The sequence below is a fragment of the Chiloscyllium plagiosum genome, unplaced genomic scaffold (genome assembly GCF_037043375.1).
Source record: "Chiloscyllium plagiosum isolate Xiang-an unplaced genomic scaffold, Cpla_swu_hap1 HiC_scaffold_6, whole genome shotgun sequence".
In the NCBI taxonomy this organism is placed as follows: domain Eukaryota; kingdom Metazoa; phylum Chordata; class Chondrichthyes; order Orectolobiformes; family Hemiscylliidae; genus Chiloscyllium; species Chiloscyllium plagiosum.
Window position 1 is genome coordinate 102,668,921 of NW_028270144.1, and position 27,349 is coordinate 102,696,269.

A 27,349-nucleotide genomic window follows, 5' to 3' on the forward strand; every position below is an offset into this window, starting at 1 on the left:
CAAGCAGATCAAATCAAACATACATACACCAGGGTAAAAGAACAGAATACATAATATAGTGTGACGATATTATGGTGTTTTAAGGTGTATTTTATCCTGGTTTCTTTTAGACAGAGAGATTGGGGGCAGGCGCCAAGCAGTCTATGAGAAGATAAACAACTTGTGAAGCCTTGCGTGTTTCTTTTAAAAGCTGAAACAAAAGAAGCAACCTGAATGGATGTGATCAAGCTCCCACCCACAGAACCAGGGATTTGTAGATCTTACTTTTTAGCAGCCGTTTCTGTTGGTGTCTTGAGGAAGTGGAAACTATTTTTTCTTCTCTTGTTTATAGCCAGAAGTTAGGGGTTCTCTTCCTGGCCTGTAGGATTTCATGTGAGACAAAATCTATTTTCTGTGTGTGTTTATGGGATTTTACTATATCGGTGCAGTTATTTAATAAAAGTCACCTTATCTATTATTCTTTAAGCTTTCCAATTGAGTTAAATAATTCTAATTTCTTCTTTCTTTTGGCATATTTTGACTATAGTGTTTGAACAAAGTGTGTTTTGCTTAATGTCAAATAGTTTGACCAATCGAATTGCATCGGGAATGCAACACCTGATGTTTAAAATAAGAAAATGTTCGGGTCTGGGCTGCCTTCTTAAAATATTTTGAGGGGGTCTGGTCTGGTCCAGAGCAATAGTGTTACAGCTACAGAGAAGGTGCAGAGAGAGATCAACTTTAATATTTAATAGGTCAATTGAAAAGCCTGATAACAACAGGGAAGAAGCTGTTCTGAATCTGTTGGCACTTGTTTTCAAAATTTTGTATTTCTTGCCTGATGAAAGAGGGTGGAAGAGAGTGTAACTGGGGTGGGAGGGGTCTTTGATTATGTTGGCTGTTTCTGGAGGCACTGGGAAGTGTATACCTTGCATGATGGACTGGGCTGTGTTCACGATTCTCTGTAATTGTTTGAGACCTTGGACAGAGCAGTTGTCATAGCATGCTGTGATATGATGCTTTTTATAGTGCATCCATAAAAATTGGTAAACATCATTGTGGACGTACTGAATTTCCTTAGCCTTCTAAGGAAATAGAGGCATTGGTGTGCTTTTTTGACCATCGCATTGTTGTGGATGGATCAGGACAGATTATTAGCAGCATCACTCCTAGGAACCTGATGCTCTCGACCATCTCCACCTCAGCACCATTGATACAGACAGAGGCCTGTTCTCCACTCCATTTCCTGAAGTCGATGACCACCTCCTTCATTTTGCTGACATTGATGAAGAGATTGTTGTCTTAACACCATAACACTAAGCTGTCTATGTCTTTCCTGAATTCTGTGTTGTCGTTGTTTGAGATCTGGCTAATCACGGTGGTAACTTCAGCAAACTTGTGAATGGAGTTAGAGCAGAATTTGGCCACACGATCATGAGTGTAGAGAGTAATAAAGGGCAGAATATGCAGCCTCGTGGGGCACTGGTGTCGAGGATTATCATGAAGGAGATGTTGTTACCTATCCTTACTGATTGCGGTCTGTGGGTCAGGAAGTCGAAGATCTAGTTGCAAGAGAGGGAGCAGAGTCCTTGGTCTCTGAGTTTGGAGATGTGTTTGGTTGGAATTATGTTGTTGATGGCGGAGCTAAAGTCAGTAATTAACAGTCTGATGTAGGTATCCTTGTTATCCAGATGTTCCAGGAATGAGTGGAGGGCCAGGGAGATGGCGTCTGCTGTGGACCCTATTGTGGTGATAGGTGAATTGTAGAGGGTCAAGGTAATCTATGAGACGGAGTTGATGTGTGCCATGACTAACCTTTCAAAGGACTAGATAATTATGGATGTCAGAGCCACTGGGCCATAGTCCTTAAGGCATGCTGCTTGATCTTTCTTTTGCACCAGGATGATAGTGGTCTTCTTGAAGAATGTAGGCATTTCAGAATATCATAAGGAAAGGTTAAAGATATCTGCAAATGCTCCCGCCAGCCAATCTGCTCAGGACCTGAGTGCACGGCAGGGGACTCCATCCGGGCCAGTCGCTTTCTGTGGGTCACTCTCAAGAAAGCCGATCTGACAACTGCAGCACTAACTGTGGGTACAGGTGCACCTGAGGCTGTCAGGGCAGGTGACATTGTCTTATTAACTTTCACTTCAAAATGTGCTTAGAATGAATTGAACTCATCGGGGAGGGATGTTTGTTGCCAGCATTTCAATTTGACTTTGCTTTGTAAGCCATTATATATCGTGTAAGCCTTGCCACAGTTGACGGGTATTCATATGGTTAGTATGGGACTCTCGTCTGGTATTGTGTCTTGGTGCCTCAGATTTTGAAAAGGTCATACCTAGGTTTCCTGTATAGGTCAGGGTCACTTGACTTGAATGCCTCAGACCGAGACTTCAGTAGAGGGTAGATCTCCCAGTCCATTCATAGTTTCCGGTTGGGGAACACTTGGATTAACTTCTTTGGCACACAGTCCAGTACACACTTACTGGTGAAGTATGTAACAGTAGTGGCGCATATATTTAGATTGGCAGTTGCGTATTGAATAAGGACCAGTCCATCGACTCTAAGCAGTCATTTAGTAGCTCATCCATTGCCTCAGACCAGCACTGCATGACTTTCTCTCCTTGATGGTTGTGTAGTAATGGTCAAGCGTGTTTAGACCCCCGGTCGGTCATTCTTCTACACTTCCGGTAAGTACAGGCACAAACTACTCATTTTGTCCTCAGGCGACAGTCCTGCCATACCTGGTTCTGGATCCGTGGTGCTGGAAGAGCACAGCAATTCAGGCAGCATCCGAGGACAGGCAAAATCGACGTTTCGGGCAAAAGCCCTTCATCAGGAATAAAGGCAGAGAGCCTGAAGCGTGGAGAGATAAGCTAGAGGAGGGTGGGGGTGGGGAGAGAGTGGCATAGAGTACAATAGGTCAGTGGGGAAGGAGATGAAGGTGATAGGTCAGGGAGGAGAGGGTGGAGTGGATAGGTGGAAAAGGAGCTGGGCAGGTCGGACAAGTCCGGACAGGTCAGGGGATCGAGTTTCTGGAGGTTAGAAGCTAGGATGAGGTGGGGGAAGGGGAAATGAGGAAACTGTTGAAATCCACATTGATGCCCTGGGGTTGAAGTGTTCCGAGGCGGAAGATGAGGCGTTCTTCCTCCAGGCGTCTGGTGGTGAGGGAGCGGCGGTGGAGGAGGCCCAGCACCTCCATATCCTCGGCAGAGTGGGAGGGGGAGTTGAAATGTTGAGCCACTGGGCGATTTGGTTGATTGGTGCGGGTGTCTCGGAGATGTTCCCTAAAGCGCTCTGCTAGGAGGCGCCCAGTCTCCCCAATGTAGAGGAGACCGCATCGGGAGCAACGGATTCAATAGATGATATTAGTGGATGTGCAGGTAAAACTTTGATGGATGTGGAAAGCTCCTTTGGGGCCTTGGATAGAGGTGAGGGAGGAGGTGTGGGCGCAGGTTTTACAGTTCCTGCGGTGGCAGGGGAAAGTGCCAGGATGGGAGGGTGGGTCGTAGGGGGGCGTGGACCTGACCAGGTAGTCACGGAGGGAACGGTCTTTGCGGAAGGCGGAGAGGGGTGGGGAGGGAAATATATCTCTGGTGGTGGGGTCTGTTTGGAGGTGGCGGAAATGTCGGCGGATGATTTGGTTTATGCGAAGGTTGGTAGGGTGGAAGGTGAGCACCAGGGGCGTTCTGTCCTTGTTGCGGTTGGAGGGGTTGGGTCTGAGGGCGGAGGTGCGGGATGTGGATGAGATGCGTTGGAGGGCATCTTTAACCACGTGGGAAGGGAAATTGCGGTCTCTAAAGAAGGAGGCCATCTGGTGTGTTCTATGGTGGAACCGCTCCTCCTGGGAGCAGATACAGCGGAGGCGGAGGAATTGGGAATACGGGATGGCATTTTTGCAAGAGGTAGGGTGGGAAGAGGTGTAATCCAGGTAGCTGTGGGAGTCGGTGGGTTTGTAGAAGATGTCAGTGTCAACTGCCATACCTGGTATCAGCCTCGTAAACCTTCTCTGGTCTGCTTCTAATGCCGGCATATCCTCCCTTAGATAAGGGGCTCAACACTGTTCACAGTATTCCAGTTGTGATCTGAGTAGTATCTTGTGTAGTTTTATCAAAATGTCCCTATTTTTGTACTCCATTCTGTTTGAAATAAAGGCCAACGTTCCATTTGTCTTCCTTAAAGTTTGGGAGAATGTTGTGCTGTAAGCATCATGTAACACTCAATCATATATTGAAAATTAAAATTCAAACATTAAAAATGTGAAACAATTTTGATATTTTGTATTATTCATTGCAGCTGAATGTCGAACCCTGACTCAAGAATCTTGTGATATTTCTCCAGCACAAACTCAAGCTATGGAGGCCCTGCAAGACAGGCCTGTGCTCTACAAGTTAGTACTGCTTTGTGTAATGAAGCAAGTTTAACATCACTATGTTACTTTTAAGAAAGTCTGTTGAAATGTCGAGCAAATTTACTTTTATTGCCTGAATCTGTTTCTTTGAACTCAGTTTAATCTTTTGATTCTTCTAAAGTGAGTGCATTGGAAGGCTCACACCTTGACTTGAACAATACAGTTTTAAAAAGATCCTACTTTTGATCCACTATCTAAGTATGACCCAAGTGGCTTATTTGTTTCTTTTTCCCTCTCAACTGTTTCTGACCCTAATTCTGAAGAAGTACTCAAAACATTAACTCTCTATCTCTACTGATGCTGCCAGACCTGCTCAGTTTTTCCAACACTTTTTCTTTCCCACCTTTTCCTTTTTTTCTCAAATCCATTGTTTGTTTGGGCACATTCCAATTTTGGATTGAACTTTTGAAGAGTAGTCCTCAAGTATTTTTGTAGTATGGATTTCCAAAGCAAGAATTACAAAATGGAGTGCTGCAGGTTAATTCTCCAGTCTTGAGTCTTTGTGTATGAAGGCTGTTTTATATCCAAAGGAAAGCTTAACAAAGATGAAAATGACTTAAGTTTGAGTTTGAAGTTGGTGCATCTGCATCTGTCTAATTTTTTTTCAGAGAAATTGCTGATCTTTGCAATGATGCACATGTCAAATTATCTGCAACACAGTTCACAATCTCCTCAGGTTCATGTTACTCTGTCCAGTGTTCTTGTTTTGTGTGAGGTTGAAGAGAGAGAAATCATGTTTTGAAGCAATCTATTTCATAAAATAACATACAGATTATCGGTGTTATTTTCCTGCAGATAGGTATAAGATGCAGTGCAAAAAAATCAAATATTTGTTGGCAATTATGATTTGATATAGGACATAAATGATTTGGATGCGAGCATAAGAGGTACAGTTAGTAAGTTTGCAGATGACACCAAAATTGGAGGTGTCGTGGACAGCGAAGAGGTTACCTCCGATTACAACAGGATCTGGACCAGATGGGCCAATGGGCTGAGAAGTGGCAGATGGAGTTTAATTCAGATAAATGCGAGGTGCTGCATTTTGGGAAAGCAAATCTTAGCAGGACATATACACTTAATGATAAGATCCTAGGGTGTGTTGCTGAATAAAGAGACCTTGGAGTACAGGTTCATAGCTCCTTGAAAGTGGAGTCGCAGGTAGATAGGATAGTGAAGAAGGCTTTTGCCGATTTTACTGCTCCTCGGATGCTGCCTGAACTGCTGTGCTCTTCCAGCACCACTAATCCAGAATCTGGTTTCCAGCATCCGCAGTCATTGTTTTTACCATAGTGAAGAAGGCATTTGGTATGCTTTCCTTTATTGCTCAGAGTATTGAGTATTGGAGTTGGGAGGTCATGTTGCGGCTGTACAGGACATTGGTTAGGCCACTGTTGGAATATTGCTTGCAATTCTGGTCTCCTTCCTATCGGAAAGATGTTGTGAAACTTGAAAGGGTTCAGAAAAGATTTACAAGGATGTTGCCAGGGTTGGACGATCTGAGCTACAGGGAGAGGCTGAACAGGCTGGGGCTGTTTTCCCTGGAGCGTCGGAGGCTGAGGGGTGACATTATAGAGGTTTACAAAATTATGAGGGGCATGGATAGGATAAATAGACAAAGTCTTTTCCCTGGGATCGGGGAGTCCAGAACTAGAGGGCATAGGTTTAGGGTGAGAGGGGAAAGAAATAAAAGAGACCTAAGGGGCAGCTTTTTCATGCAGAGGGTGTTATGTGTATGGAATGAGCTGCCCAGAGGATGTGGTGGAGACTGGTACAATTGCAAAATTTAAGAGGCATTTGGATGGGTATATGAATAGGAAGGGTTTGGAGGGATATGGGCCGGGTGCTGGCAGGTGGGACTAGATTGGGTTGGGATATCTGGTCGGCATGGACGGTTTGGACCGAAGGGTCTGTTTCCATGCTGTACATCTCTATGACCAATCTCACATTCTCTTATAAGAGTTATGTAGAGTAAAATCAGGAAAGATCATCTAAACTTCAATATCTTGTTAACATTCTGGGTCTGCCACTTGAACGTTTGGTCCAGTTTTTTAATTATTGTTACCCAGTGAATGATGAAGTTTGGGCAACTGTCTGCACCCTTTTTCACATTTCATATGGAGTGGACATGTGCAGATTCCAGAGCGGATGGAACATATCACATGTGTAAACTATGAATAATGGAAGTTGGTTTAGTGTTATCAGTAGATTATAAATTGGCACATCTTTCATTATTTTAGTTATACATCCTAAAAGCGAGAGGAATCCACTGAGTTGACTTTCTGCCACTGCTTAATGTTTATTTCGAGTACAACTTAATTGTAGTTTATATTTTAAGCCCTATTTGGAGCAAGCATTTGAACATGGAGATAATTTTTGAGATGAGGTCCTTGGCATGAATTTGAATTGTAGCTAAAGCTGTTACAATGTGAAGCTAATTCTTGTGTTTACGTACACCTGCTTGCTACATAGTCATTCTGGTGCAATAAGTCTCATTACACTAGATGTAGTATGGCTGTGGGAACAATTTAAGCTAATTGACAAGTATGACACAGGAAAAAGAAATATGATTGACTAAATCTGATACATTGCTTTTTGTTGTCTTGTTAACTGTACATTGAACGAACCAACATGATTAAAGCTGAGAATTTAGCATGGTTATGGTGATTTCCTGTGGGAAATTAAGATTTTATTTGATTCTAGCAAAGAGCATGTTTGAAGTATCTTTCAAAGGAATTTGCAACAAGAGCTGGATTAATATGCATCGACAGAAGTTATGTGCATTATGCAGGATAGATAAGTACATGGTTCTCCCAATTCCAGATAGTATTCACTGTGAAAATGCATTTCTAGGTAGATTTATAAATCATGTAATGCACTGTAACCATAGCTAATAAATTATAGATTTTACGTTTGTGTAGTTGCATTTGTCACATTAAATTATGTCCAAGGAGTGATCAAGAGGAATCTGAGTCCCAACAGCACAACTAGAAGTGGGTTTTCCCCCACTGTATGTCAGGAGCTGTTGCGGATGCAATTGCAGACCCTGGATGTCTGGTTCCTGACCACATTCCCCCTCCAATGTTGTCTGCTGCTGGCCTTCCCACATTTGTTGTTATGACAACCCTCCTTGGTCATATTCTATCCTGCTGTTCCAGAGGTTGTAATAATGTTGAATTGGATAGCAAATTCATTGAGTTAACTGTGTGAAGACAATACTGAGTTTGCTATGTGAAGAAAATAATGATATAAATGCTCAAGGAAAAGCACACAACTGCAAAGATTTGGAAATGTTCCATGAGTCACACCCAAAACACCTTTCCTTCCTTCCCCCACCTCCACTCCCAGTGTGGTCATTGTCTCCTTGGAGCTAAACTCCTGCCGGCAGACTCATAAGGTTGGACCCATCACCAATGATATAACAAGAATTACCCTCCACCTGAAATCAGTCACTGTCCATCTTCAGCCACCTCCAGGTTTGAGTCCATCACCTTGACATTCCAAACAGCACTGTGAGCTTTCCCTTGGTCATCCTTTAACTGTCCACCGTCATCCTAACACTGTGACAGTGACATTCCATCTCTGATCTTAGATTAACTTAAGTACTTGAAGCACCTGTCCTCTGTTTATTAACCTTGCTGCCAGTTGAACCCGTTTCTTCTTACTTTGTCCCCACTATTTACAAATTTAGGGTTTGCGCGTGACTTTTTAATAATTTTGGAGGTAAAAACAATGACTGCAGATGCTGGAAACCAGATTCTGGATTAGTGGTGCTGGAAGAGCACAGCAGTTCAGGCAGCATCCAAGGAGCAACGAAATCGACGTTTCGGGCAAAAGCCCTTCATCAGGAATTTTAATAATTTTGCCATGTTTGTCCTACCATGTCCAAAGGTTGATGTATGCTAAGCTGTAGTCTCTCTGTTCTCTATCCCAAAACATTTGTACCATTTAGTTTATATTGTCATTCCTCAAAAAGCATAATTTCATATATCTTTGGTTTAAATTTAACCTATCCTCTGTCTGCCCATTTTACCAGTCTATGTCCTCCTGAAGTCATATGTGAAAACAATACCAATCCCTGATTAGCAAGATACTCCCCTTGAGTTTGAAACACAACCATTTACCACTGCTTTCTGTTTTCTGTCCTTCGTCAGTTCTGCTTCGATACTGCTATTGCCTATTTAATTCCATGTGCTTCAGTTTTGCTAATGACCTTTGCAACTTTTTAATTGCCTACAAAAGGACAAGTTGCAATTGTCAAAAACTGGAGATGTTAGAAAGAAAAACTAATTTAGTTGATTGTAACTAAACGCCACCATAATGGATGGATGTATTGATATAAATTATCAAGTGTTTCCTGCCAAATGCATGTAATTATGTTGATGAATTTAAATTAAATGTGATAACTAAAGGTCTGATGCAACATATTAATTTGTGGGGAAGAGCTGACAGCATTCAGTTGCATTCAATTTACAATAATTTTCTCTTTTTTTTTAATCATTTTTGTGGTTTGCTCATATTAAATCTTGCTAATGAGCTATACAATAATAATTACTTCACTTGCAGGAAAAAGCTGTTGCTTGCTGCAGTCCTTAGGCCTTTTTATAGTTTGGTGCTGGTGCTTCTGTTATATCTATGTAAAAAAAATGGCCTAAACTGACATTTAAATGTATATAAGTTAAATTGTAAAGACCTAGACCTGGAAAAGATATTCTTACAAATTTGTGTTTGATTTTTGTTTCTTAGTGCTCCAGACCATAACCAAATCAATGTTCATAATTGTCTTCAGCTTTTTCTGATTTGAAATATTTTCCCACATTTAACATTAGATTTCCAATCATGTTCCCATCACCAAGCAGGAGGTTGTGGAATATTCGAACTCCAGGAATCAGCTGTTGTATATGTAGTTAGAACTTATAGGGGGTTGACTGATTGATTGGCATTTCCCCCCACCCCTGTCCGATAACAACTTGCCATCACTTGACATTTCTCTTTCATGGTTCGGTTGAGGATGCAAATTCATCAATGGACGTGAGAATGCGTTAATCTGTAGAAATGAATCATTACCCAATAGCTGCCTAAAATCAGCAAGTGAGAATCCTTGTGAGATGCATCAGTAAGGAAACCTCATTTATCAATTACATATGCTGAATATGCCTTTGTTTCAGTTTTGTGTCTCTGATAATTAGTTATCCATATTCGTTATGCAATTCTTTGGGAAAGATAAGAATGTAGTCTGCATATTCTGATTATCCTTCCTGAACAGTGGTATGAATTTGTGTAATTTTAGGACCCACTCAAGAATAGATTGTTTTAAAATATGACTGTTCTTGGCCTATTTTCATAGCCTGAATGCAGGCGACTATTTATTATCATTTGTTAAAAAATTGAGGTTGGTAAGGTATCCATTTAAATAACTCAGTTAGATAGGCACCAGTGCTAAGAGGCAGACTTTTCCTTTAATGCCATCACTACCACATTACAGAGCCCATCACCTCCAAGTTTTGTGAACAGTAACTCCATAAATCCAAAAGAAGAATGTTGAACTTCATAGAAAAGTCCTCTTAGTTAGTTCATTTAGAGAAATAATGCTTTGGAAAATAAGGTTTCCTGTTTGACAATGAGCATTTGCTTCACAAGTTTAGTTTTCTCTTCTAAGGTTTATGTACTTCATTTTTTACATTACACATTTGTACTTATTGCCTTAGCTACATCCTTGATGAGTTTGGCACAGCCAGAAGGAGTGCAGTGGTTCGTGGTTTTATAGATGCCCTCACCCGAGGTGGGCCTGGTGGAACTCCTCGGCCAATTGAAATGCACTCGCACGACCCTTTAAGGTATGTCTTTGGATACTTGAGCATTTTACGTTCGCTGTTAGTATTTTCTTGCACCTGACTTGATTCACTCTTGTGCTTTCAGGTATGTTGGCGATATGTTGGCCTGGCTACACCAGGCAGCTGCTTCAGAGAAAGAACATCTTGAAGTTTTGCTGAAGCTTGTAACTATGCAAGGTAATTGTTTAATCTTTTTAAGTGGCCTGCAAACCTCTGTGATTTTGAAGAAGCTGTTTGTAATTGAGGACCCTAAAATTTAGTGGCACTTCAAGGATAATTTCCATGACTAGCATAGAATTTTATGCAGTTATCAGATTTGTTATTTATAGTGAAGTGTTTGTTATAGTCAATTAAACATATAATTAATTACTATTTGCTGAACAGCAATTTTCCAATTAAAAGAAATGAAGAAAAAAATTAAATGATGTGGTGTAATATACCTACAGAAGCAGGTGGAAAAAATAATTTTAAAATAGGATAAGTTATACATTTTTTAATATACACATACTTATGATGGTGTTATGTCTGAGATTCACCCTGTTTAACTCTCCGTGTATTCTTTCTGACTCGTTTGCATTTGTGCTTGTCAATGACACTTCTGAAGCTGTGGCAGACTACAGAATGAGACGTAGTAATACATAAGAACTGTAGAAAATTGAGTAGTCAAGACTTCCATAACAGGTTACATCATGATAGCATTCAAGTGTTAGATAAAAACTTATTTTTGTGCATGTTTCTGTCATTTATTAATTAAATTTTGCTTAAAATTCCTTTTCGGTATTTTTATTTCAAATAGTATAAGATATCTCTGAATTATTAACCAAATAATCAAATACAGATTCCAGCTAAAGTAAATTTAAATTATAATAGGTAGTTCAGATTAAGCTGTCATTCAGTGTGATTTGAATGACCTTTTCAGTGTATTCTAGCTAGTTCTTTTTCTTATGCCTTCAGGTTCAAATGTTTCTCCTGAATTGAGTTGATTAGATCCCTTTTCAATACTCCAGCTGACTCAAAATGTGTTACACTAGATGGCAGTCTATACATTGGTCATTCTGCAAGTGAATGTTTTTGAAGCAAGAGTCAGCAAGCCTGGGCAAACTAGCTTGTGTTGTGTAGCCCAAACAACTGTTCAGTTTCTGCTGGTATCTTGAAGTCTTCTGCCCAATTGAAATTTCATTGTTTTATGGGCTTGTTAAGTGCAGATATTTATCTGGTTGTTCCATTGTTTGATGAGTCTTAAATCAGAATACTAAGCCTTGTCTGCAGCTTGCTATTTTAACAAATTTAAAATTGATTTAAACTCTGTGGCCTGCAATAATTGATACCCAAGTACCTTGTAAAGTTGGAAAGTTTGGACAAATCTGCTTTAAGGAAAGATCCAACAAAAGTGATAGATCCTTTCTGTTCTTAGTGCTGGCATTTTGAATAGCTACCTGAGAGGATTATAAGAAACATATTCTTTAAATCACACTTAATGTTAAATTTCCAAAAACTGCAGGGCACTTCAGTAACATCACACATGGGGCAAGTATGTCTTGATCTTAAAGCAATTCTTTGGTTTTAGCCAAATCTGCAAATAAATTAATTCCTTTAAATACTTCACTTCTATCAGTCTCATTATCAATCTCTTGTTGCAGTGAGTCTCAATTTTAGTTAGCAGACTGTACAATTGTTTTGCAGTTAAATATTGACCACTATTAACACCATGTTGGATTCAGTATTGTGAATAAGTACAGAGTTTCCCTTGCATAGAAACAAAAAAAAAGAAAAAAAAAGGAGCAGTATTAGGCCATTTGGCTCCTCAAGCCTATTACACCATTTAGTATGACAATGGCTGATCATCAAGCTCAATACAGTAATCCCACCCTCACCACTATCCCTTGATCCATTTAGCCACAAGAGCTATATCTACCTCCTCCTTGAAAGTACAATGTTTTAGCCTCAACTACTTTCTATTGCAGCAAATTTCAAACGTTCACCACTCTCTGGGTAAAAAGCTTTCTCCTCTTCTTAGTCCTAAAGGGTTAACTCGTTATCCTTAATCTACGGCTCCTGGTTCTGGACTCCCCCACCATTGGGAACATCCTTCCTGCATCTAAACTGTCTAGTCCTGTTAGAATTTTATAGGTTTGTATTAAATCCCACCTCATTCTTCTAAACTCCAATGAATACCAGCCTAACCTCATACATCTGTCCTGCCATCCCTTGAAACAATTTGATAAATCTTCACTGTATTCCCTCTCTATAAAATATCATTCTTCCTCCGATAAGGAGACCAAAACTGCACACAGTATTCCAGCTGTGGCCTTACCATTGCCCTGTATAATTGCAACAAGACATTCTTGTTCCTGTGCTATGAACTCTCTTGCTATGAAAGCCAATATACAGTTTGCCTTCTTCACTACCTGCTTACTTTCAGCAACTGGTACATGAAGAGCACCCAGGTCTCATTGAATATTCCCTTTCCTCAATTTACAGCCATTCAAATAATAATCTGCCTTCCTTTTTTTGCTACTTTCTTTATAGAGCTTCATTTTACAGAGACGTAAGCTGTTCCCCTGCCAGAACTGTGGTTTTTTTTGCTGAGATCATGGAAGATCTGAGTATGAGTAAAAGGTTTGCCACAGCTAGGCTAAGCTGTACTTTAAAGTAAGACATTCTTTATTATTACAGGTGTGCAAGATAATATTCAGCAGGTGGTCGGACACATCACTGAAGGAGTGTGCAGACCTTTAAAGGTACCGACAGAATTTATTAGTCTTTTGGTTTAATATATTCAAGCTAAGAATGCATTGAAGATCAAAGAGTTTATGAAATCCTAGAGGCAGAGGTTTTTAATTTTTTTTTTAAAGTTTGGCCTTCTTGCTGCTTCAGGTTTATTGCATATCAAGACTGGTGGAATTTATCCAGAGAGTTATACAACTGGTCAAAGCACAGTCTATACTTAATGCTACCATCCATACTGTTAGTCTCAGGGCTTCTGAGTTAAGGTTGAAGCATTGACCGAATTTCCAGGTCCTCATCACTAATCAAGTGCCTTTGCCGGAAGGGTGTGCATGCACATGTGCATTATGTATGTGCATCTGGCTGGCTATGACACTACCACTTATGAATAATGTGCCAAGGATCATGAGTGAGAAACTGGTGCTTGGAGAAGCTACAAAAAGTTGAGAGATCATATGCTACTAAGCAGTAAAGACCTTTAGGAGAGTAAGCAAGAAAATGATAACAATAAAGAAACTATTTAGTAGTTTTTAATCTAAATCCTACTTATTTTAAGTTTACTTTCCATAAACTTGAGTGCTAAAATAAAAGTTATGGGTTAGTGGATAAACAGATAATATAATATTCTGGGAGATACTGTTAGACTGATCAACAGAATACAAGATTTATGTTGCAAGTCACTTTATATTAACCATGTCATCTGAGATAAAAATGAAGCACTTTTACAAAATATATCAGTAAATCAAGAGAAAAATGGAAAATATGTTTCAAGAAGGGGATACTCAAAGTGCTAAATTGTTGCTGGTCAGGTTTTTTTTAATTGTGCTTATTGTTGTCACAGTAAACATATTTCTGCCATGGTTTTTATAAGTTTTTAAACTTAAAGCTTAACATTTAGTAATCAGAATTAAATGTTAACCCTCCAATCACTGAGCAAAACTAATTAGTTTCAGGATAGTTTGTGCACCTTCTGATGGCTAAGGAGGCCATCTCAAGGGCAACTAGGAACGAGCAGTAAATACTGGCCTACAGGAGAATTTAAAAAAGGCATTATTAATCCAAACTTCACAAGTATCTTATGTGTAAAGGAAATTCAAGAAAAAAAATGCATCATAATGGATCATATAGAACCATAAATTTTATGGTGCATTCTGAGTAATGTTGCTGAATAGCAGTGGAATTCAACAATTCATAGAGACAGTAAAGTTTTTAATTGCAAGGAAATTAGTTAATTCTTTTTCTTTTCAGCGCAGTTCAGTAGTGTGTTTGTTAGAAAGACTAGGTTTTCATCTTTGTCCCCAAGAAAGGTTATCTTTTTTTGAGATAACTAAGTAACCTTTACTAACAAGTAAAACACATGTTGACGACTATATTGTTGCCGAAACATATTGCACTAAGGAACGATTAGCACAACTTTACATGATTTTGCATGCATCAGGTTTCTGAGTGCAGCTGGACTTCTGGTGATTCAAAAGAAGAAAATCAAGAAGATTAATCCATTCAGCCTATTTTTCTTCTTGTGTCACTTAATTGTGAACGTATGAAAGCAGATAACCTGCTGTTAAGAAGGGAATAAAGTGTAAAATAAAGGAAAGGAGAACAGTGTGGAGAATCACACGAATAAAACATGTTTACAGTGCAGAAAAGTCATCATCTATTCTCAAAGGGAATCCTGATGCAGTACCAAAACAGGTGTCTTGAGTTCGCACTAAAAACTATTTTCTATTAAACCTGTTCAGCGATATTATAACGCAAAAGGTGCAACTTGAATCTGAGTCTCCTGGCTCAAAGGTAGGGATACTACCGCTGCACCACAAAAGACTAAAAACATGTTCAGCACCTTTATAGTGTAAGTAAAGATTTTTAATTCAACATCAGATTTAGTGCTTTGGGAATTCTAAGTTGTTGGCACTGCTAAAAATAGGTGTGTTCTGTTTAGGCACTCCACCCACCTTTAATGCAATGGACGCAAAGTATTGTTTTGCACCTCCTGACTGCACATCTGGGTTTGCCTTCATTAGTAGAACCCTCAGAATATTTGTGCAAGGGAATAATTATGGGAAATTTGTCCAAAACTGGAATGCATCATTACTGCAATTCCTTAATGTAAACAAAAATTTTGCACTTTTATGTTCTATGTACCAAATTAGAAACTGAAAACTAATTTGGATTTGTTGAGGATGGAAAAGCATTAGCTGAATATTAAAAATAGAAGAAGCTGAAAATGCTCGGCAGGTCTGGTAGCATCTGAGGAGAGTGTTACGCCTCACTGAATTGGAAATCAAGAGCCTGGAGTTGTCACAGACATGTAAAACATTCTAAAGCTATGTAAAACTCCCTATTTTACCTGGTTTTTCAACCTAGGTTAACAGAAATCAGATTTCTGCACTTAAACAAGAATTATAACTCTAACTCCATCATCCCACCGCCACCTCACATACAGGCAGGCAAACACAGGCAGACAGCAAAACATATGTTTTGGGCGAGAGAAGGACTTGGAAGATAGGTCCTGACGGTTCACTGAGATGATCCTTTTTTTGCTTATTTGGACTTGCCGTTCCTCAATCTTCATCCTCCATGTATTTTCAGTTGCCTCCAGCAAGTCCAAAGGAGCTGATTCACATTTATGGATTACTTGACTTATTTGTTAAGAGCCACGGCTTACAGCAAGTGATGAGAGGAAATAAACTGGCTTTCTTCGGGCTTGAGCCTTTTTTTTACTGCAGAGAAGGGACAGCTCCTTTCTTTCTGGAGGCTTGATGGTTTCTGACTAATCATTCACACCCACAAGCTGTTTAACAATCTAGAAGCTAAGCACATAGTCATTGGCAAGCAAAAGGACTTTGTCATTAATAACGGGTTACCATTCCTTAGACCAATCAGGTAACATAATTCCAGTTGAATCTCAATTCATACACCCCTTGGCACCAGTTTGTCTGCAACTAAATTTGCCCCATTGCTTGAACACACGGCAGTTTTATCAGCACTTACAAAGACTGTCAGGTAACTTTCTTTTAAAAAGTGCTGCAATACAGTTTCACAATCCTCCATTTTTAAAACAGCCCGCTTTCCATTTCAATCAGGATGAAAATATAGAAAAGTGAAAAACATACCATCTTTACAAGAAAACATGAAGTTAGTATTTCAGGTCTGTGACCTTTCTCACAAAGTATTATTTCCCAAGGTGCAAGGCCAAAGGAAGGTAATGGACAAGTAAAATAAATAGTGTCCAGAGAGGTATGAATGGCAGGATCCTGAAAGCTGCCAACCAGAGCAACAAAAGATACCTGTAAATGAAAAGGAAACGAAATATAGGGCTGAGGTTACAACTGATCATTGTTAACACAGTGTTGAATCTCCATGGTTGTAAAGTGCCCAGACTTGTTAGAGAGCTGTCCCCTGAGCTTCATTGCAACACCGCAGGAGACCAAGATCAGAAAAATCAAGAAGATAGCGAAGTGGTGAATTAAAATGACCAGGTGACTTTGTGCTTAGATGCAGCCTGAATAGAGGTGTTTCACGTAGCAATCGCTCAGTCTGTGGTTTAGTTTCTTTGGCATCGAGGATACAACATCATGAGCAGCAATATACTAAATTGAAAGAAGTGCAACTAAATGTCCATTTTGGTTGGACGACGTGTTGGAAGCATTGCTGTGTGAGAAGAAATGTCAAAGCCAAACATTCCTGCTTTTGTCCTGATATGGAAAGATATTATGGGAGGTGGAAGAGGTCTTGGTGACAACTGAGATGTGGACCAGTAGGCTTTATTTCCACTTTTCCTGGTCCATCAAGATTACTTTAGATGTCAGTTGTCCAGGTAGTTCTATAAACGGAAAATACCTAAATATTCTTTATTAAAGCAAAGTGCTTCACAAAAAAAACGCAAAAAACTTATCTATACAAGTATTTGCAATCACAAGTGAACCCTTTCATGTGGAAATGTCCAAGGATCAGACAAAAACAGGTGACCAGCCTGCTTACTCCCCAGCCACCTGAACTAGCTAACTATTCTCTGAGGCAAGCTTTCTTCACATTCAGAGATTTATTCTCTGTAATTTACTTGAGAGACTGCATTATCTTGGCTTTACTTGTACCAATCACAATGCAGTCATTGCACTACCTCTCCAACACCTCTGCTTACAGTTATAGTTCATTTCTTCTTAACACTTCGTGTTAACAACATTTCCTGCATTTTATATCATTTTTTCAATAAATATATACCTGTTAAATTAAGTTCTGCTATCATTATTTTGCATTGTAACATATAAACAAATTTTGTGAGATGCACATATATTTCTAATGTTCCTGTTATACATGTCTGTGTGTTCGAGTTAAAAAGTAATTGAAAACAATCCTTGGTTCACCTTGTTTAGAATAAATTTCATTAAGTCAGTTACAGCAAATCTGAAGCAATATTAATTCCGTGTGTTTTGTCTGGTGCTGTTTTAGGTGCGTATCGAACAGGTTATAGTAGCAGAACCTGGTGCAGTTCTATTATACAAACTCTCCAATCTCCTCAAGTTTTATCACCATACTATCAGGTGAGCATTGAAACAAGCTATCTTATTTGAATACAAGTGTATTGTTAATTTTTGACATCATGAGTGTGTGAGCTTGTGATTCAAAACAGGTTTAAGAAGCAGTCAAACTGAGCGCAATGTAAAAAATAAGTCCAATAGTCAAAGTAATCGTGAAAGTACAGCAAATAATTAGAAAGTTAAACGTAGTTTATTGTCAGGGGTTTGTATATAAGTGTAAGGAAGTCTTGCTACAATTATACAGGGTACTGGTAAAACCGCATCTAGAGTACTTTGTGCTGTTTTAGTCTCCTTACTTAAGGAGGAATATGTTTGCATTCAGAGCAGTTGAGAGAATTTAATCTTGGTTGATTCCTGGATGAAGGAGTTGTCTTATGAGGATAGGTTGAGTAGGTTGGGTCTATACTCTCGGAATTTAGAAGAACGTGAGGTGCTTCCTAAAACATACAAGACTCTGAAGGGATTGACAGGGTAGATATTGAGAGGTTGCTTATCTTTGTGAGATTATCCAAAGCTAGTGGGCACAATTTCAGAATAAGGAATCTCTCATTTAAGATTTAGTTTCTTCTCTCAATGGGCCCGTGAACTGTGGGGGTTCAGTCACTGAATATACTCAAGGCTGAAATAGACGGATTCTTGAACTGTAGGGGAGTTGAAGATTATGGAAAATAGCAGGAAGGTGAGATCAAGATCAGATCAGCTATGATCCTGTTAACTGTCAGAATAAGTTTAAGGGACCATATGGCCTACTTCTGCTGAGGTTTCTTATATCCCTGAATAATTGACCAGAGTCATGAATTAAATCTGGGATATTACAAGTCCCTTTTGCTCACACACGTAACCTTCTGATGTATTGCGATATTGTAGTTAATCTATGCAAGAATATCATCAGTTGTGGCCAATGTGCCAATTATAGTACTCCTACTGCCATCTTACCCTGAGTAAAGTTGTCTGAGTATAGGCCAGTAATCTTCTAGGTTTGTGCGGGATATTTACCCAGGAACCTATTGACAACATTCAACCAAAACGTGCAATTCTGACACTCTTTTTCTTTTCAACAGTGGAATTGTAGGAAACTGTGCAGCTACACTGCTGACCACAATTGAAGAAATGCATGTTCTCAGCAAGAAAATGTTCTTCAATAGCCTGGGTCTTCATGCCAGTAAATTAATGGATAAGGTGAATTGTAGAAGTAACATCAATCATTGCAGTAACTTTCAGTAGAACGTTTTCCAGTACAAATCAACTGATGGCAAAGGAAAATAACTAGCTGTGTGCGGCTTTGGATTATACTTCATTTCTTGCATTCTTTCAGTGCTAATGCCAAAATACACATCTTTGTAAATGTAGCAGCTGAAAGATTAGTAGGGTTACTTCAGAGACTGCAGCTCTAATCTTAACTGTACTTGTAATATGCTCAATCAGGATTTTCATAAAGTTCTGAAGTCCTTTTTGGATTATGTCCATTTTCCATTTGTACTTTGTTTAAACTCTGAAATGAGAAAATCTTAAAGTTCAATGCACCTCTTGAATGCAACCTTGAACTAATATTAATGATATATAATGAGCACATAATTTGACCTACCACAGGCTGTATGCCTGTTGCCCTCTATAGAGTTATTAAAATTATCCAGTCTTAGAATACCTTCCTCCAAAGATAGTGGAAGCAGAGAGTTTGCATATTTTTAAAGCAGAGGTTGATAGATTCTTGATAAACAAGAGGGTGAAAGATTATCCAAGGTGGACAGGAATATGATGTTGGGACTACAACCTAATCAGCCATGACCTGATTGATGGCCTGCGCCCACTCCTAATTCTTTTGTACTGTATTCGTGTGAAAGGTCAAAACTAATCATGACTGCATTGTTTTGCAATTTCACTCAACAAAATCCATTTATTTATTATACTAAGACCACAGACTTCCACTTGCATAACATTGTCAGTCTCCACCCCACTGCTGATATCCTCAGCCATGCAGTTGTTAATTCTGAATTCCACTAAGAGAAAACTCTGCTGGTCAACTAGTCTACCTTGTAGCCTCCCTAAACCTGAACTCATCCAAAACTCTGCAGATGAGGAGAACAATGTAGAACTTAAAATGAATGTAGAACTCAAAACGAATGTAGACAAGTTGGTGGATTTGGCAAATGGGATTCAGTTGAGAGAAATGTGACGTGATGCATTTCAGCAGAAAGAACATTAAAAGACATTAATTTGGCTTTATTAGTAGTGGCAAGGGGTCCACAGCAAGGAGGTTAACCAAAAGAGAAAATGCTGGAAAATCTCAGCAGGTCTGGCAGCATCTGTAAGGAGAGAAAAGAGCTGACGTTTCGAGTCTAACTGACCCTTTGTCAAAGCTTTGTCGAGCTTTGACAAATGGTCAGTTAGACTCAAAACGTCAGCTCTTTTCTCTCCTTACAGATGCTGCCAGACCTGCTGAGATTTTCCAGCATTTTCTTTTTTGGTTTCAGATTCCAGCATCCGCAGTAATTTGCTTTTATTTTATTTTAGCAAGGAGGTTATGTTGAACTTGCATAAGATACTTGTTGAATCTCGGTTAGACTATTGTTTTCAATTCTGGACATGACCTTAGAGGAAGGATTTGAAAACGTTGGAGAAAGTGAAGAAATGATTTATAAAAATAGTTTCAAGGATGAAACATTTCTCCTTAGAATGAAAAAAGTTGAGATTTGACAGAGATATTCTAAATTTTGAAGTAGCTTGATAGAGTGGAAGGTATTCCCACTCTTAAAAGGGCCAAGAAGCAGCTTTGTGACCAAGGGTACAATTTAAAAGTAATTTGCAAAAGGAGCAAAAGCAGGTTGAGAAAAATATTTCACTGTGAGTAGTTTGGGTCTGAAATGCACTGCCTGAGTGTGTGGGGGTGGCAGATTCAATGGAGACATCCAAGAGGATTTTGGATGATTATTTAAATTGAAATAATATGCAAAATTAGGGGAAGAGCAGAAGAATCCCCAGTGGTAATAATGATCATTTGAAGAGCAAGTGCAGACACAATGGGTCAAAGGACTTCCTTCTGCACCATAACATTTTTGTGATTTTGAGAGTGCAAGTTATTAAAAAGACAAATCCCAGTCATGTTCTGTTCTGCTATCTGATCAAGATTGACTCCCAGTCCAGCAGTGGCTCAGTTTTCAAATTCTGATCCTTGTTTTCACACCCCTCCATTGCCTTACCCCTCTAATTTCCCATTTGTTGCACTGTGTGATCCTTTTAACATCGCCATGTACCACCTTCTGTATAACTTCTTTGACTTCTGTTCCTATGCGATGAACTCTGCTATTCTGTATGGCCACCGAACCACGCAGCGTAAAAGGAACATTACCTACAACTTCATGAAACTCTGTATCCCTAATTCTGGCCTATTGCACATGCTCAGTAGTCATCATGCCACCATTAATAGTGGTACCTTCAGCTATCAAAGCTCTAAGTTGTGGAATTCTGTCCACCAACCTCTCCACCTCAGTATCTGTCTCTCCTACTTTATACATTCCAACCTCTTTGACTGAGCTGTCCTAATATTTCATGGTGATTTGGTGTGGTAACACCTCTGTAAAGTGCCTTGGGATATCTAACTACATTAAAAAGTGCTGAAGTTGACTGATTTGATGACTACAAAGAAAGAAGGTAATGCCTTAATTTCAATTCACATAGGTTGAGCTTCCTCCTCCAGACCTTGGACCTACCACTGCCCTGAATCACACTTTGTCCCTGTTGCGTGAAGTTCTTTCCTGTCATGACTCTTCAGTTGTTCCACTGGATGCACGACAAGCAGATTTTGTCCAGGTAAATTCAAACTTGCCAAAAATATGATTGCTTTGCTCACAGACCTTGAAATATTTTGTGTATCCATTTTCATACTCGTTCATATCATACTCATGTTTATGGTTTGTAGGTGCACAGCACTTTTATTTGCCTAAATCTTTGTTTTAAATACTTTAAAATCATTTCATTATTTTCAGCACATCATTCTCTAACTGTCAAAAGCACACTATTTAAAAATATTTTACCTCTCCAAGTTATGGATTGTGTACAAAGTAGTACAACCAAGTGTTTTGATTTCACTGATACGCATGATTAAAATTTCTTTGTTGAATTTCATGGACCTATTGCTTAGTGTGATTTATGGATACATTCTAAATTAGTACACAAATATTTCTTATTATCTGTATATGAACAGTGTTAAGTGGGTATATTGTTAATGCGAAACTAATATGATGTCTCACCATTCATATTTTAGTCCAAACGGTAACCAAAAGCGTTAACTTTCATCACTTTAATGGATGTGTGAATTGGGTCATGAACACTTAACATAAGTTGTTTTTGTGGGAGGGACAACTTGCCTCTGCCTTCATGACCCTGTTCCATTTTCATTTGGCCCTTTCATAGATTAGTAATGCCATAGATGCAAAAGATATACATACCTCCTCTGAGGTCAGGGTCGCCATTGGGAGGACTACAGGAAAATTGCATTTCTTCCAGCATGCTCTTTTCCTGTGCAGATGTGGGTTTTGAAGGTTCTAATAAAATTTACCTCCTTGGAGAATTTGTCATTATTAGGAGAACCCTGTTGAAGATTCAGGAACATTCTAAAAGGCAAGTGTATGATGTTTTGATAGTCAAATGCCACTGTTAGATTGTTTTATTGCAATTCATCATAGAAACCTGTTTTTTATGAAGGTTGAGACTTGCATTGACCAATATTGTGTAAATGTTTTCAGGCATTGCACTGCTTTATTCAATGAATGAATTGTGATTATACATTAAGCGTAAAAAGCAATGTCCTGTTAACCTCTGCTATGTTTTTTGTAGTGATGTAAATTGACTGATAACTGTTGAAAAAAACCTTGCTTTTGATAGTAGGAAAATATTTCTGCACTACTCCTTTCAGTTGATTGACAGGAGCTCTGCTTTGAAATGGAAACATTTTTGAAATGTTGTATCATTTTCAGAATTGCAGCCTGGACCTTTTATTGCAGTTATAGCTATTATGAATGCTTGACTGAGTTTCAAAAGCTCTACTGGATTCAATTAAGCAGTTGATTTGTTGATCTAAGAATGATTGACACTTTCAAAAGCTTGGATAACAGAGTATGCCTTTGATGTGATTTCTTGTTTACAAACCTAATAGGTACTTAATGGATTGCAGGTTTGAATTCAAGGTTGTGTTAAATTGTTAAGGTTTAGTTTTTCACAATTTAAAAATAGCTGTTTGTTTGAATCCTAAGGACAGTACATAGTGAATATAAGATAAGAAATTATGAATGGTACATGAGCTGCGGGCATAATAATTGTTGAGTGGGCAGGTTTGTGGGCGAGTGTATGACGGGTGGCATTTAAGGGATCGTTAAGTGATATTGGAAGTTGTGCTGCTATGTTGCAGAATCAAGGTGGGCCTTCTGACTGGCCCACCTCCACATTCACGCTTTTCATGCATTTCATGCACTTTGTGGCTTGCAATGTTTGCTGCAAGCAGACTCCTATGTGAAAATGCAAAGTCACACATGGACTGGAGTAACATTTCAGAAGACAACAAATGTATGCCAGGAAATTAAGCAAAGTTGAATATATAATTTATATCAATCTGCATTCTAGAAGACTCCTAGCATTCTAAAAATAGTAAATAATCAAGAGCCAAATATGCGGACGTAAATAAATACAGCAACTAAGGCTGATATGTCTCCTGGACCAGATGGGCTGCATCTTAAGATGCATTATGTGATTAAAGGATGACAAAGACCAGGAACTCCATATTCAACATTCTGGAAAAATAGACAAAACGGAAAAGGAGATGGAGTAGTTTTGTTTATAAAAGAAGGTATCAGAGCCCTGCTAAGGTGCTGAGATATAGGTGCAATAGATTGTGATGTAGAATCTGTTTGGGTGAAAACGAGGAGTAGCAATAGAAAGAATTCAAGAGTGAGAGTCATTAATAAGCCCCAAAGACTTGCCTGACTGTAGGACAATGTTTAAATCAGGAAATAATGGAAGTGCAGAAAAAGAGCACTGCAATTGGATGATTTTAATATATATATTGACTTGACAAATCACAAGGGCAAGGGGAATAAGGAAGACTAAAGTTCTGCATCAAGGGTTATTTCTTCGAGCAGTATTTTGCACAACCTAGCTGGGAATAGGCCATTTTAGATCTAGTAATATGCAATGAAGTAGGATTAATAGAGATCTTGTAGTTAAGGATCCTCTAATGATCACAGTATGATAGAATTTCAAATGCAGTTTGAGGGAGAGCAACTCAAGTCTCAAGCCAGTGGCTTCAACAAAATAATGGCCATTGCAGCAATCTAAAGACAGAGGTGTCTAAAGTGCTCCAGGAAAATAGCCTAAGGGTAGGTTCTGTACATGAGTAGTGACGGTCATTTAAGCAGATATTTCATAATGCTTAACAAAAGTTTATTCTGGTTGAAAAAAACAACTTGATGAGAAGGATAAACATTGGTTAAGAATAAAATCAAGGAGAGTATGCAAAGTGTGATAACTAGTGATAGGCCAAGGCTTGGGATTTTATTTAGAACCAGCAACACATTACTAAAAAGCTAATTAAAAGGGAGAAAATTAATTATGAAAGTGAATTTGGCTAGAAACATTAAAATGAGTAGCAAGGGCTTCTGCCAGTATATAAAAGGAAAGAGTAACTAAGGTGAATGTGGGACCATTGGAAGAAGCAATGGGGAATTGATAACTGGGAACAGGAAAATGACAGATAACTTAGTGATGTTTTGCAATGATGTTCACATTGGAGGACTCTATAAACATGATAAAGATGTCAGATAAACAAGGTCCTAATGGGATGATTGAATGGATTGGGACCAACAGTTTGACAAACTAATGGATCTAAAAGTAGACAAGGTGCCAGGACCTGGTGGCTTTCATCCAAGGGACTTAAGTAAAATGCCTGCAGACGTAATGAAGGCATTGGTCAAAGTATTCTAGAACCAACTAGATTCTGGGAATGTTTCAGTAAATTGGAAAACTGCCAGTGTGATATCCTTGCTCAAGAAGGGATAGAGGCAGAAATCCTGGAATTCCATCCCTTATAGTGTTGGGGTCTACATAGAGCAGATGGACTGCTGCAATTTGAACACCATCATTTTCTCAAGGGCAATGATCAATAAATATTGCCCAGTCAGCAACACCCACATCCATAAATAGATTTTACAAAAAGTAAGAAAGACTTCAGAAAGCTGCAACTGAGAGGGATTTTGAGGTCCTTGTGCACAAATCACAAAAAGCTCGCAGACAGGTTTAGGTAGACATAGGAACTTAGAAGCAGGAGTTGATCATTCAGCCGCTTGAGCCTGTTTCACCATCCAATGAAATCATAGCTGAATAGGGAAGAGAAATGGAATGAAAGCCTTTATTTTAAAGGGAATAGTGTATAAAAAGAGAGATGTCTTGCTAAACTGTATAAGCCATAAGTTAGATCACACCTCGGATACTATGAAAAATGTTGGTCCCCTTATCCAAGGGTCAATAAATTGACATTGTAGGCAGTCCAGAGAAGGTTCACTAGGTTGCTCTCAAGTGTGGAGCAACTATCTTATGAGGAGATGTTAAGTTTGATGGGCCTGAGATTATTGGATTTTAGAAAAATGAAAGATGACTTTATTGAAACACACAAAACTCTTAGGGGGATTGGCAGGGAAGATGCTGAGAGATTGTTACCTCTTCTCGACTCAGAGGTCAAAATCTCAGAATAAAGGCCTATCAATTTTAGATAGATGGGTAGCAAGTCTGTGAAATACTTTGTCACAGAGGGCTTTAGAAGCTGGGTCATTAAGAATATTCAAGGCTGAGATAGATTTTTGAGAAGTAAAGGAATCAAGGATTATGAAGAAAAGGCAGGAAAGTGGAGTTGTGGATCATCACATCAGCTGTGACCTCATAGAGAGAGATGTAGCAAGAGAGTCATAGAGCCGGAAAGTCAGAGTTCTTATAGCATAGATAAAAAGCCCTGAGTTCATCATATCCAGTCATCAGTCGTCCATCTATTCCAAGCCTGTTTCCATGCAGTTGACGAATGGATCTTGTATGCTATGGCATTTCATCAAAATACTACTGAAGTGAATGGCAAAACAGACTGAATGGGCTGAATAACCTGCTTCTACTCCAGCATCATATGGTCTTATGTACACGGGTGAACCCACAGAAAAGTCAAGTTTCATTGGTGCAATTTGCATTGTACTTTATATATATAACGGAGTAAAAAATCTCTTTAATCAAGTACTATGCTCATCCCTCTCTGGTTGAGAATTTTTTTTACTGTTCGTGTTTATTATTTTCTGACATTTGGAGACTTCTTCTGTTGTGTGTAATACCAACTTCGAAAGGAAAAAGTGAATAAAAATTAGACAGTGAAATGCATAACCTAATTAGTTAAAACTCCACTTAGCAAACCAGTCAACATTAGACATTGTGTGTGTGTCAGTTTTGCAAGTGTGGCTGGTTGGGTACAGTCAATACCTTGCTCATTGCAAACAGCCAAAGATATGCGCTAATGATTGCAATCCTCTGCTCTTCAGGGCAGATGACCTATATACGTAACATCACACTGGTACAGAAATTCTTATTCAGGTTTTGTACTACCAAGTGACTATTTGAGCATGCGTTAAAGCCTTAGGTTAGCTGTTTACTGAACCAAATATACTAAAGTACTTAACTTTCTTCCATCAGGTACTTTCCTGTATAATGGACCCACTATTACAGTTGTGCACTGTATCTGCCAGTAACCTTGACACTGCTGACATGGCAACATACATGGTAAACTCTCTATACATGATGAAAACAACTTTGTCTCTCTTTGAATTTACTGATAAGCGGCTTGAGATGCTCCAGTTTCAGGTACGTCTCCTAGGGCTAACCTAATTTGAATTTCATGCATATTCTGCTTTTATTTCATATTTCAGTTTGTTATTTGTCATTTAAATGCCAGAAACATTGAGTGTAGGAGTTGGGAGATCATTTTGCAGCTGTACAGGACATTGGTTTGGTCACTTTAGGAATACTGTATGCAATTCTGGTCTCCTTGCTATAGAAAGGATGTTGTGAAATTTGAAAGGTTTCAGAAAATATTTGCAAGGCTTTGAGCAATAAGGAGAGGTTGAATAGGCTAAGGGTATTTTCCCTGGAGAATCGGACGCTGAGAGGTGATATCATAGGACATGGATAGGGTAAATAGATTAGATTTGATTAGATTAGATTAGATTACAGTGTGGAAACAGGCCCTTCGGCCCAACAAGTCCACACCGACCCGCCGAAGCGAAACCCACCCATACCCCTACATTTACCCCTTACCTAGCACTACGGGCAATTTAGTGTGGCCAATTCACCTGACCCTGCACATCTTTGTGATGTGGGAGGAAACCGGAGCACCCAGAGGAAACCCACGCAGACACGGGGAGAACGTGCAAACTCCACACAGTCAGTCGCCTGAGGCGGGAATTGAACCCGGGTCTCTGGCGCAGTGAGGCAGCAGTGCTAACCACTGTGCCACCGTGCTGCCCACTAAAGACAAGGTCTTTTTGTCAGGATGGGGGAGTCTACAACTTGAGGTCATAGGTTTAGGGTGAGAGGGGAAAGATTTCAAAGAAACCTACGGGGCCACGTTTTCACGTGCATTTATGGATGAGTTGCCAGAGGAAGTGGGAGAGGCTGGTACACTTACAACATTTAAAAGGCATCTGGATGGGTATATGAATAGGATTTAGAAGGATGTGGGCCAAATGGTAATAGATTAATTTAGGGTATCTGTTGGCATAGTTGAGTTGGACAGAAGGGTCTGTTTCTGTGCTGTACATTTCTATGACTGTAAATGCCTGTGG

At 39.2% G+C, this 27,349-nt stretch overlaps 1 protein-coding gene across 1 annotated transcript in view; it reads left to right on the forward strand.

Moving 5' to 3' along the window:
* cog6 (component of oligomeric golgi complex 6) overlaps nt 1–27,349 on the forward strand; it is a 116,310-nt gene that overhangs the window by 71,561 nt on the left and 17,400 nt on the right. Inside the window, exons 8-15 of the mRNA XM_043692125.2 lie at nt 4,279–4,372; nt 10,099–10,227; nt 10,310–10,401; nt 12,901–12,965; nt 17,401–17,492; nt 18,551–18,668; nt 21,165–21,296; nt 26,202–26,369. Coding sequence (XP_043548060.2) covers nt 4,279–4,372; nt 10,099–10,227; nt 10,310–10,401; nt 12,901–12,965; nt 17,401–17,492; nt 18,551–18,668; nt 21,165–21,296; nt 26,202–26,369 — 890 coding nt within the window. The remainder of the gene's footprint in view (nt 1–4,278; nt 4,373–10,098; nt 10,228–10,309; nt 10,402–12,900; nt 12,966–17,400; nt 17,493–18,550; nt 18,669–21,164; nt 21,297–26,201; nt 26,370–27,349) is intronic.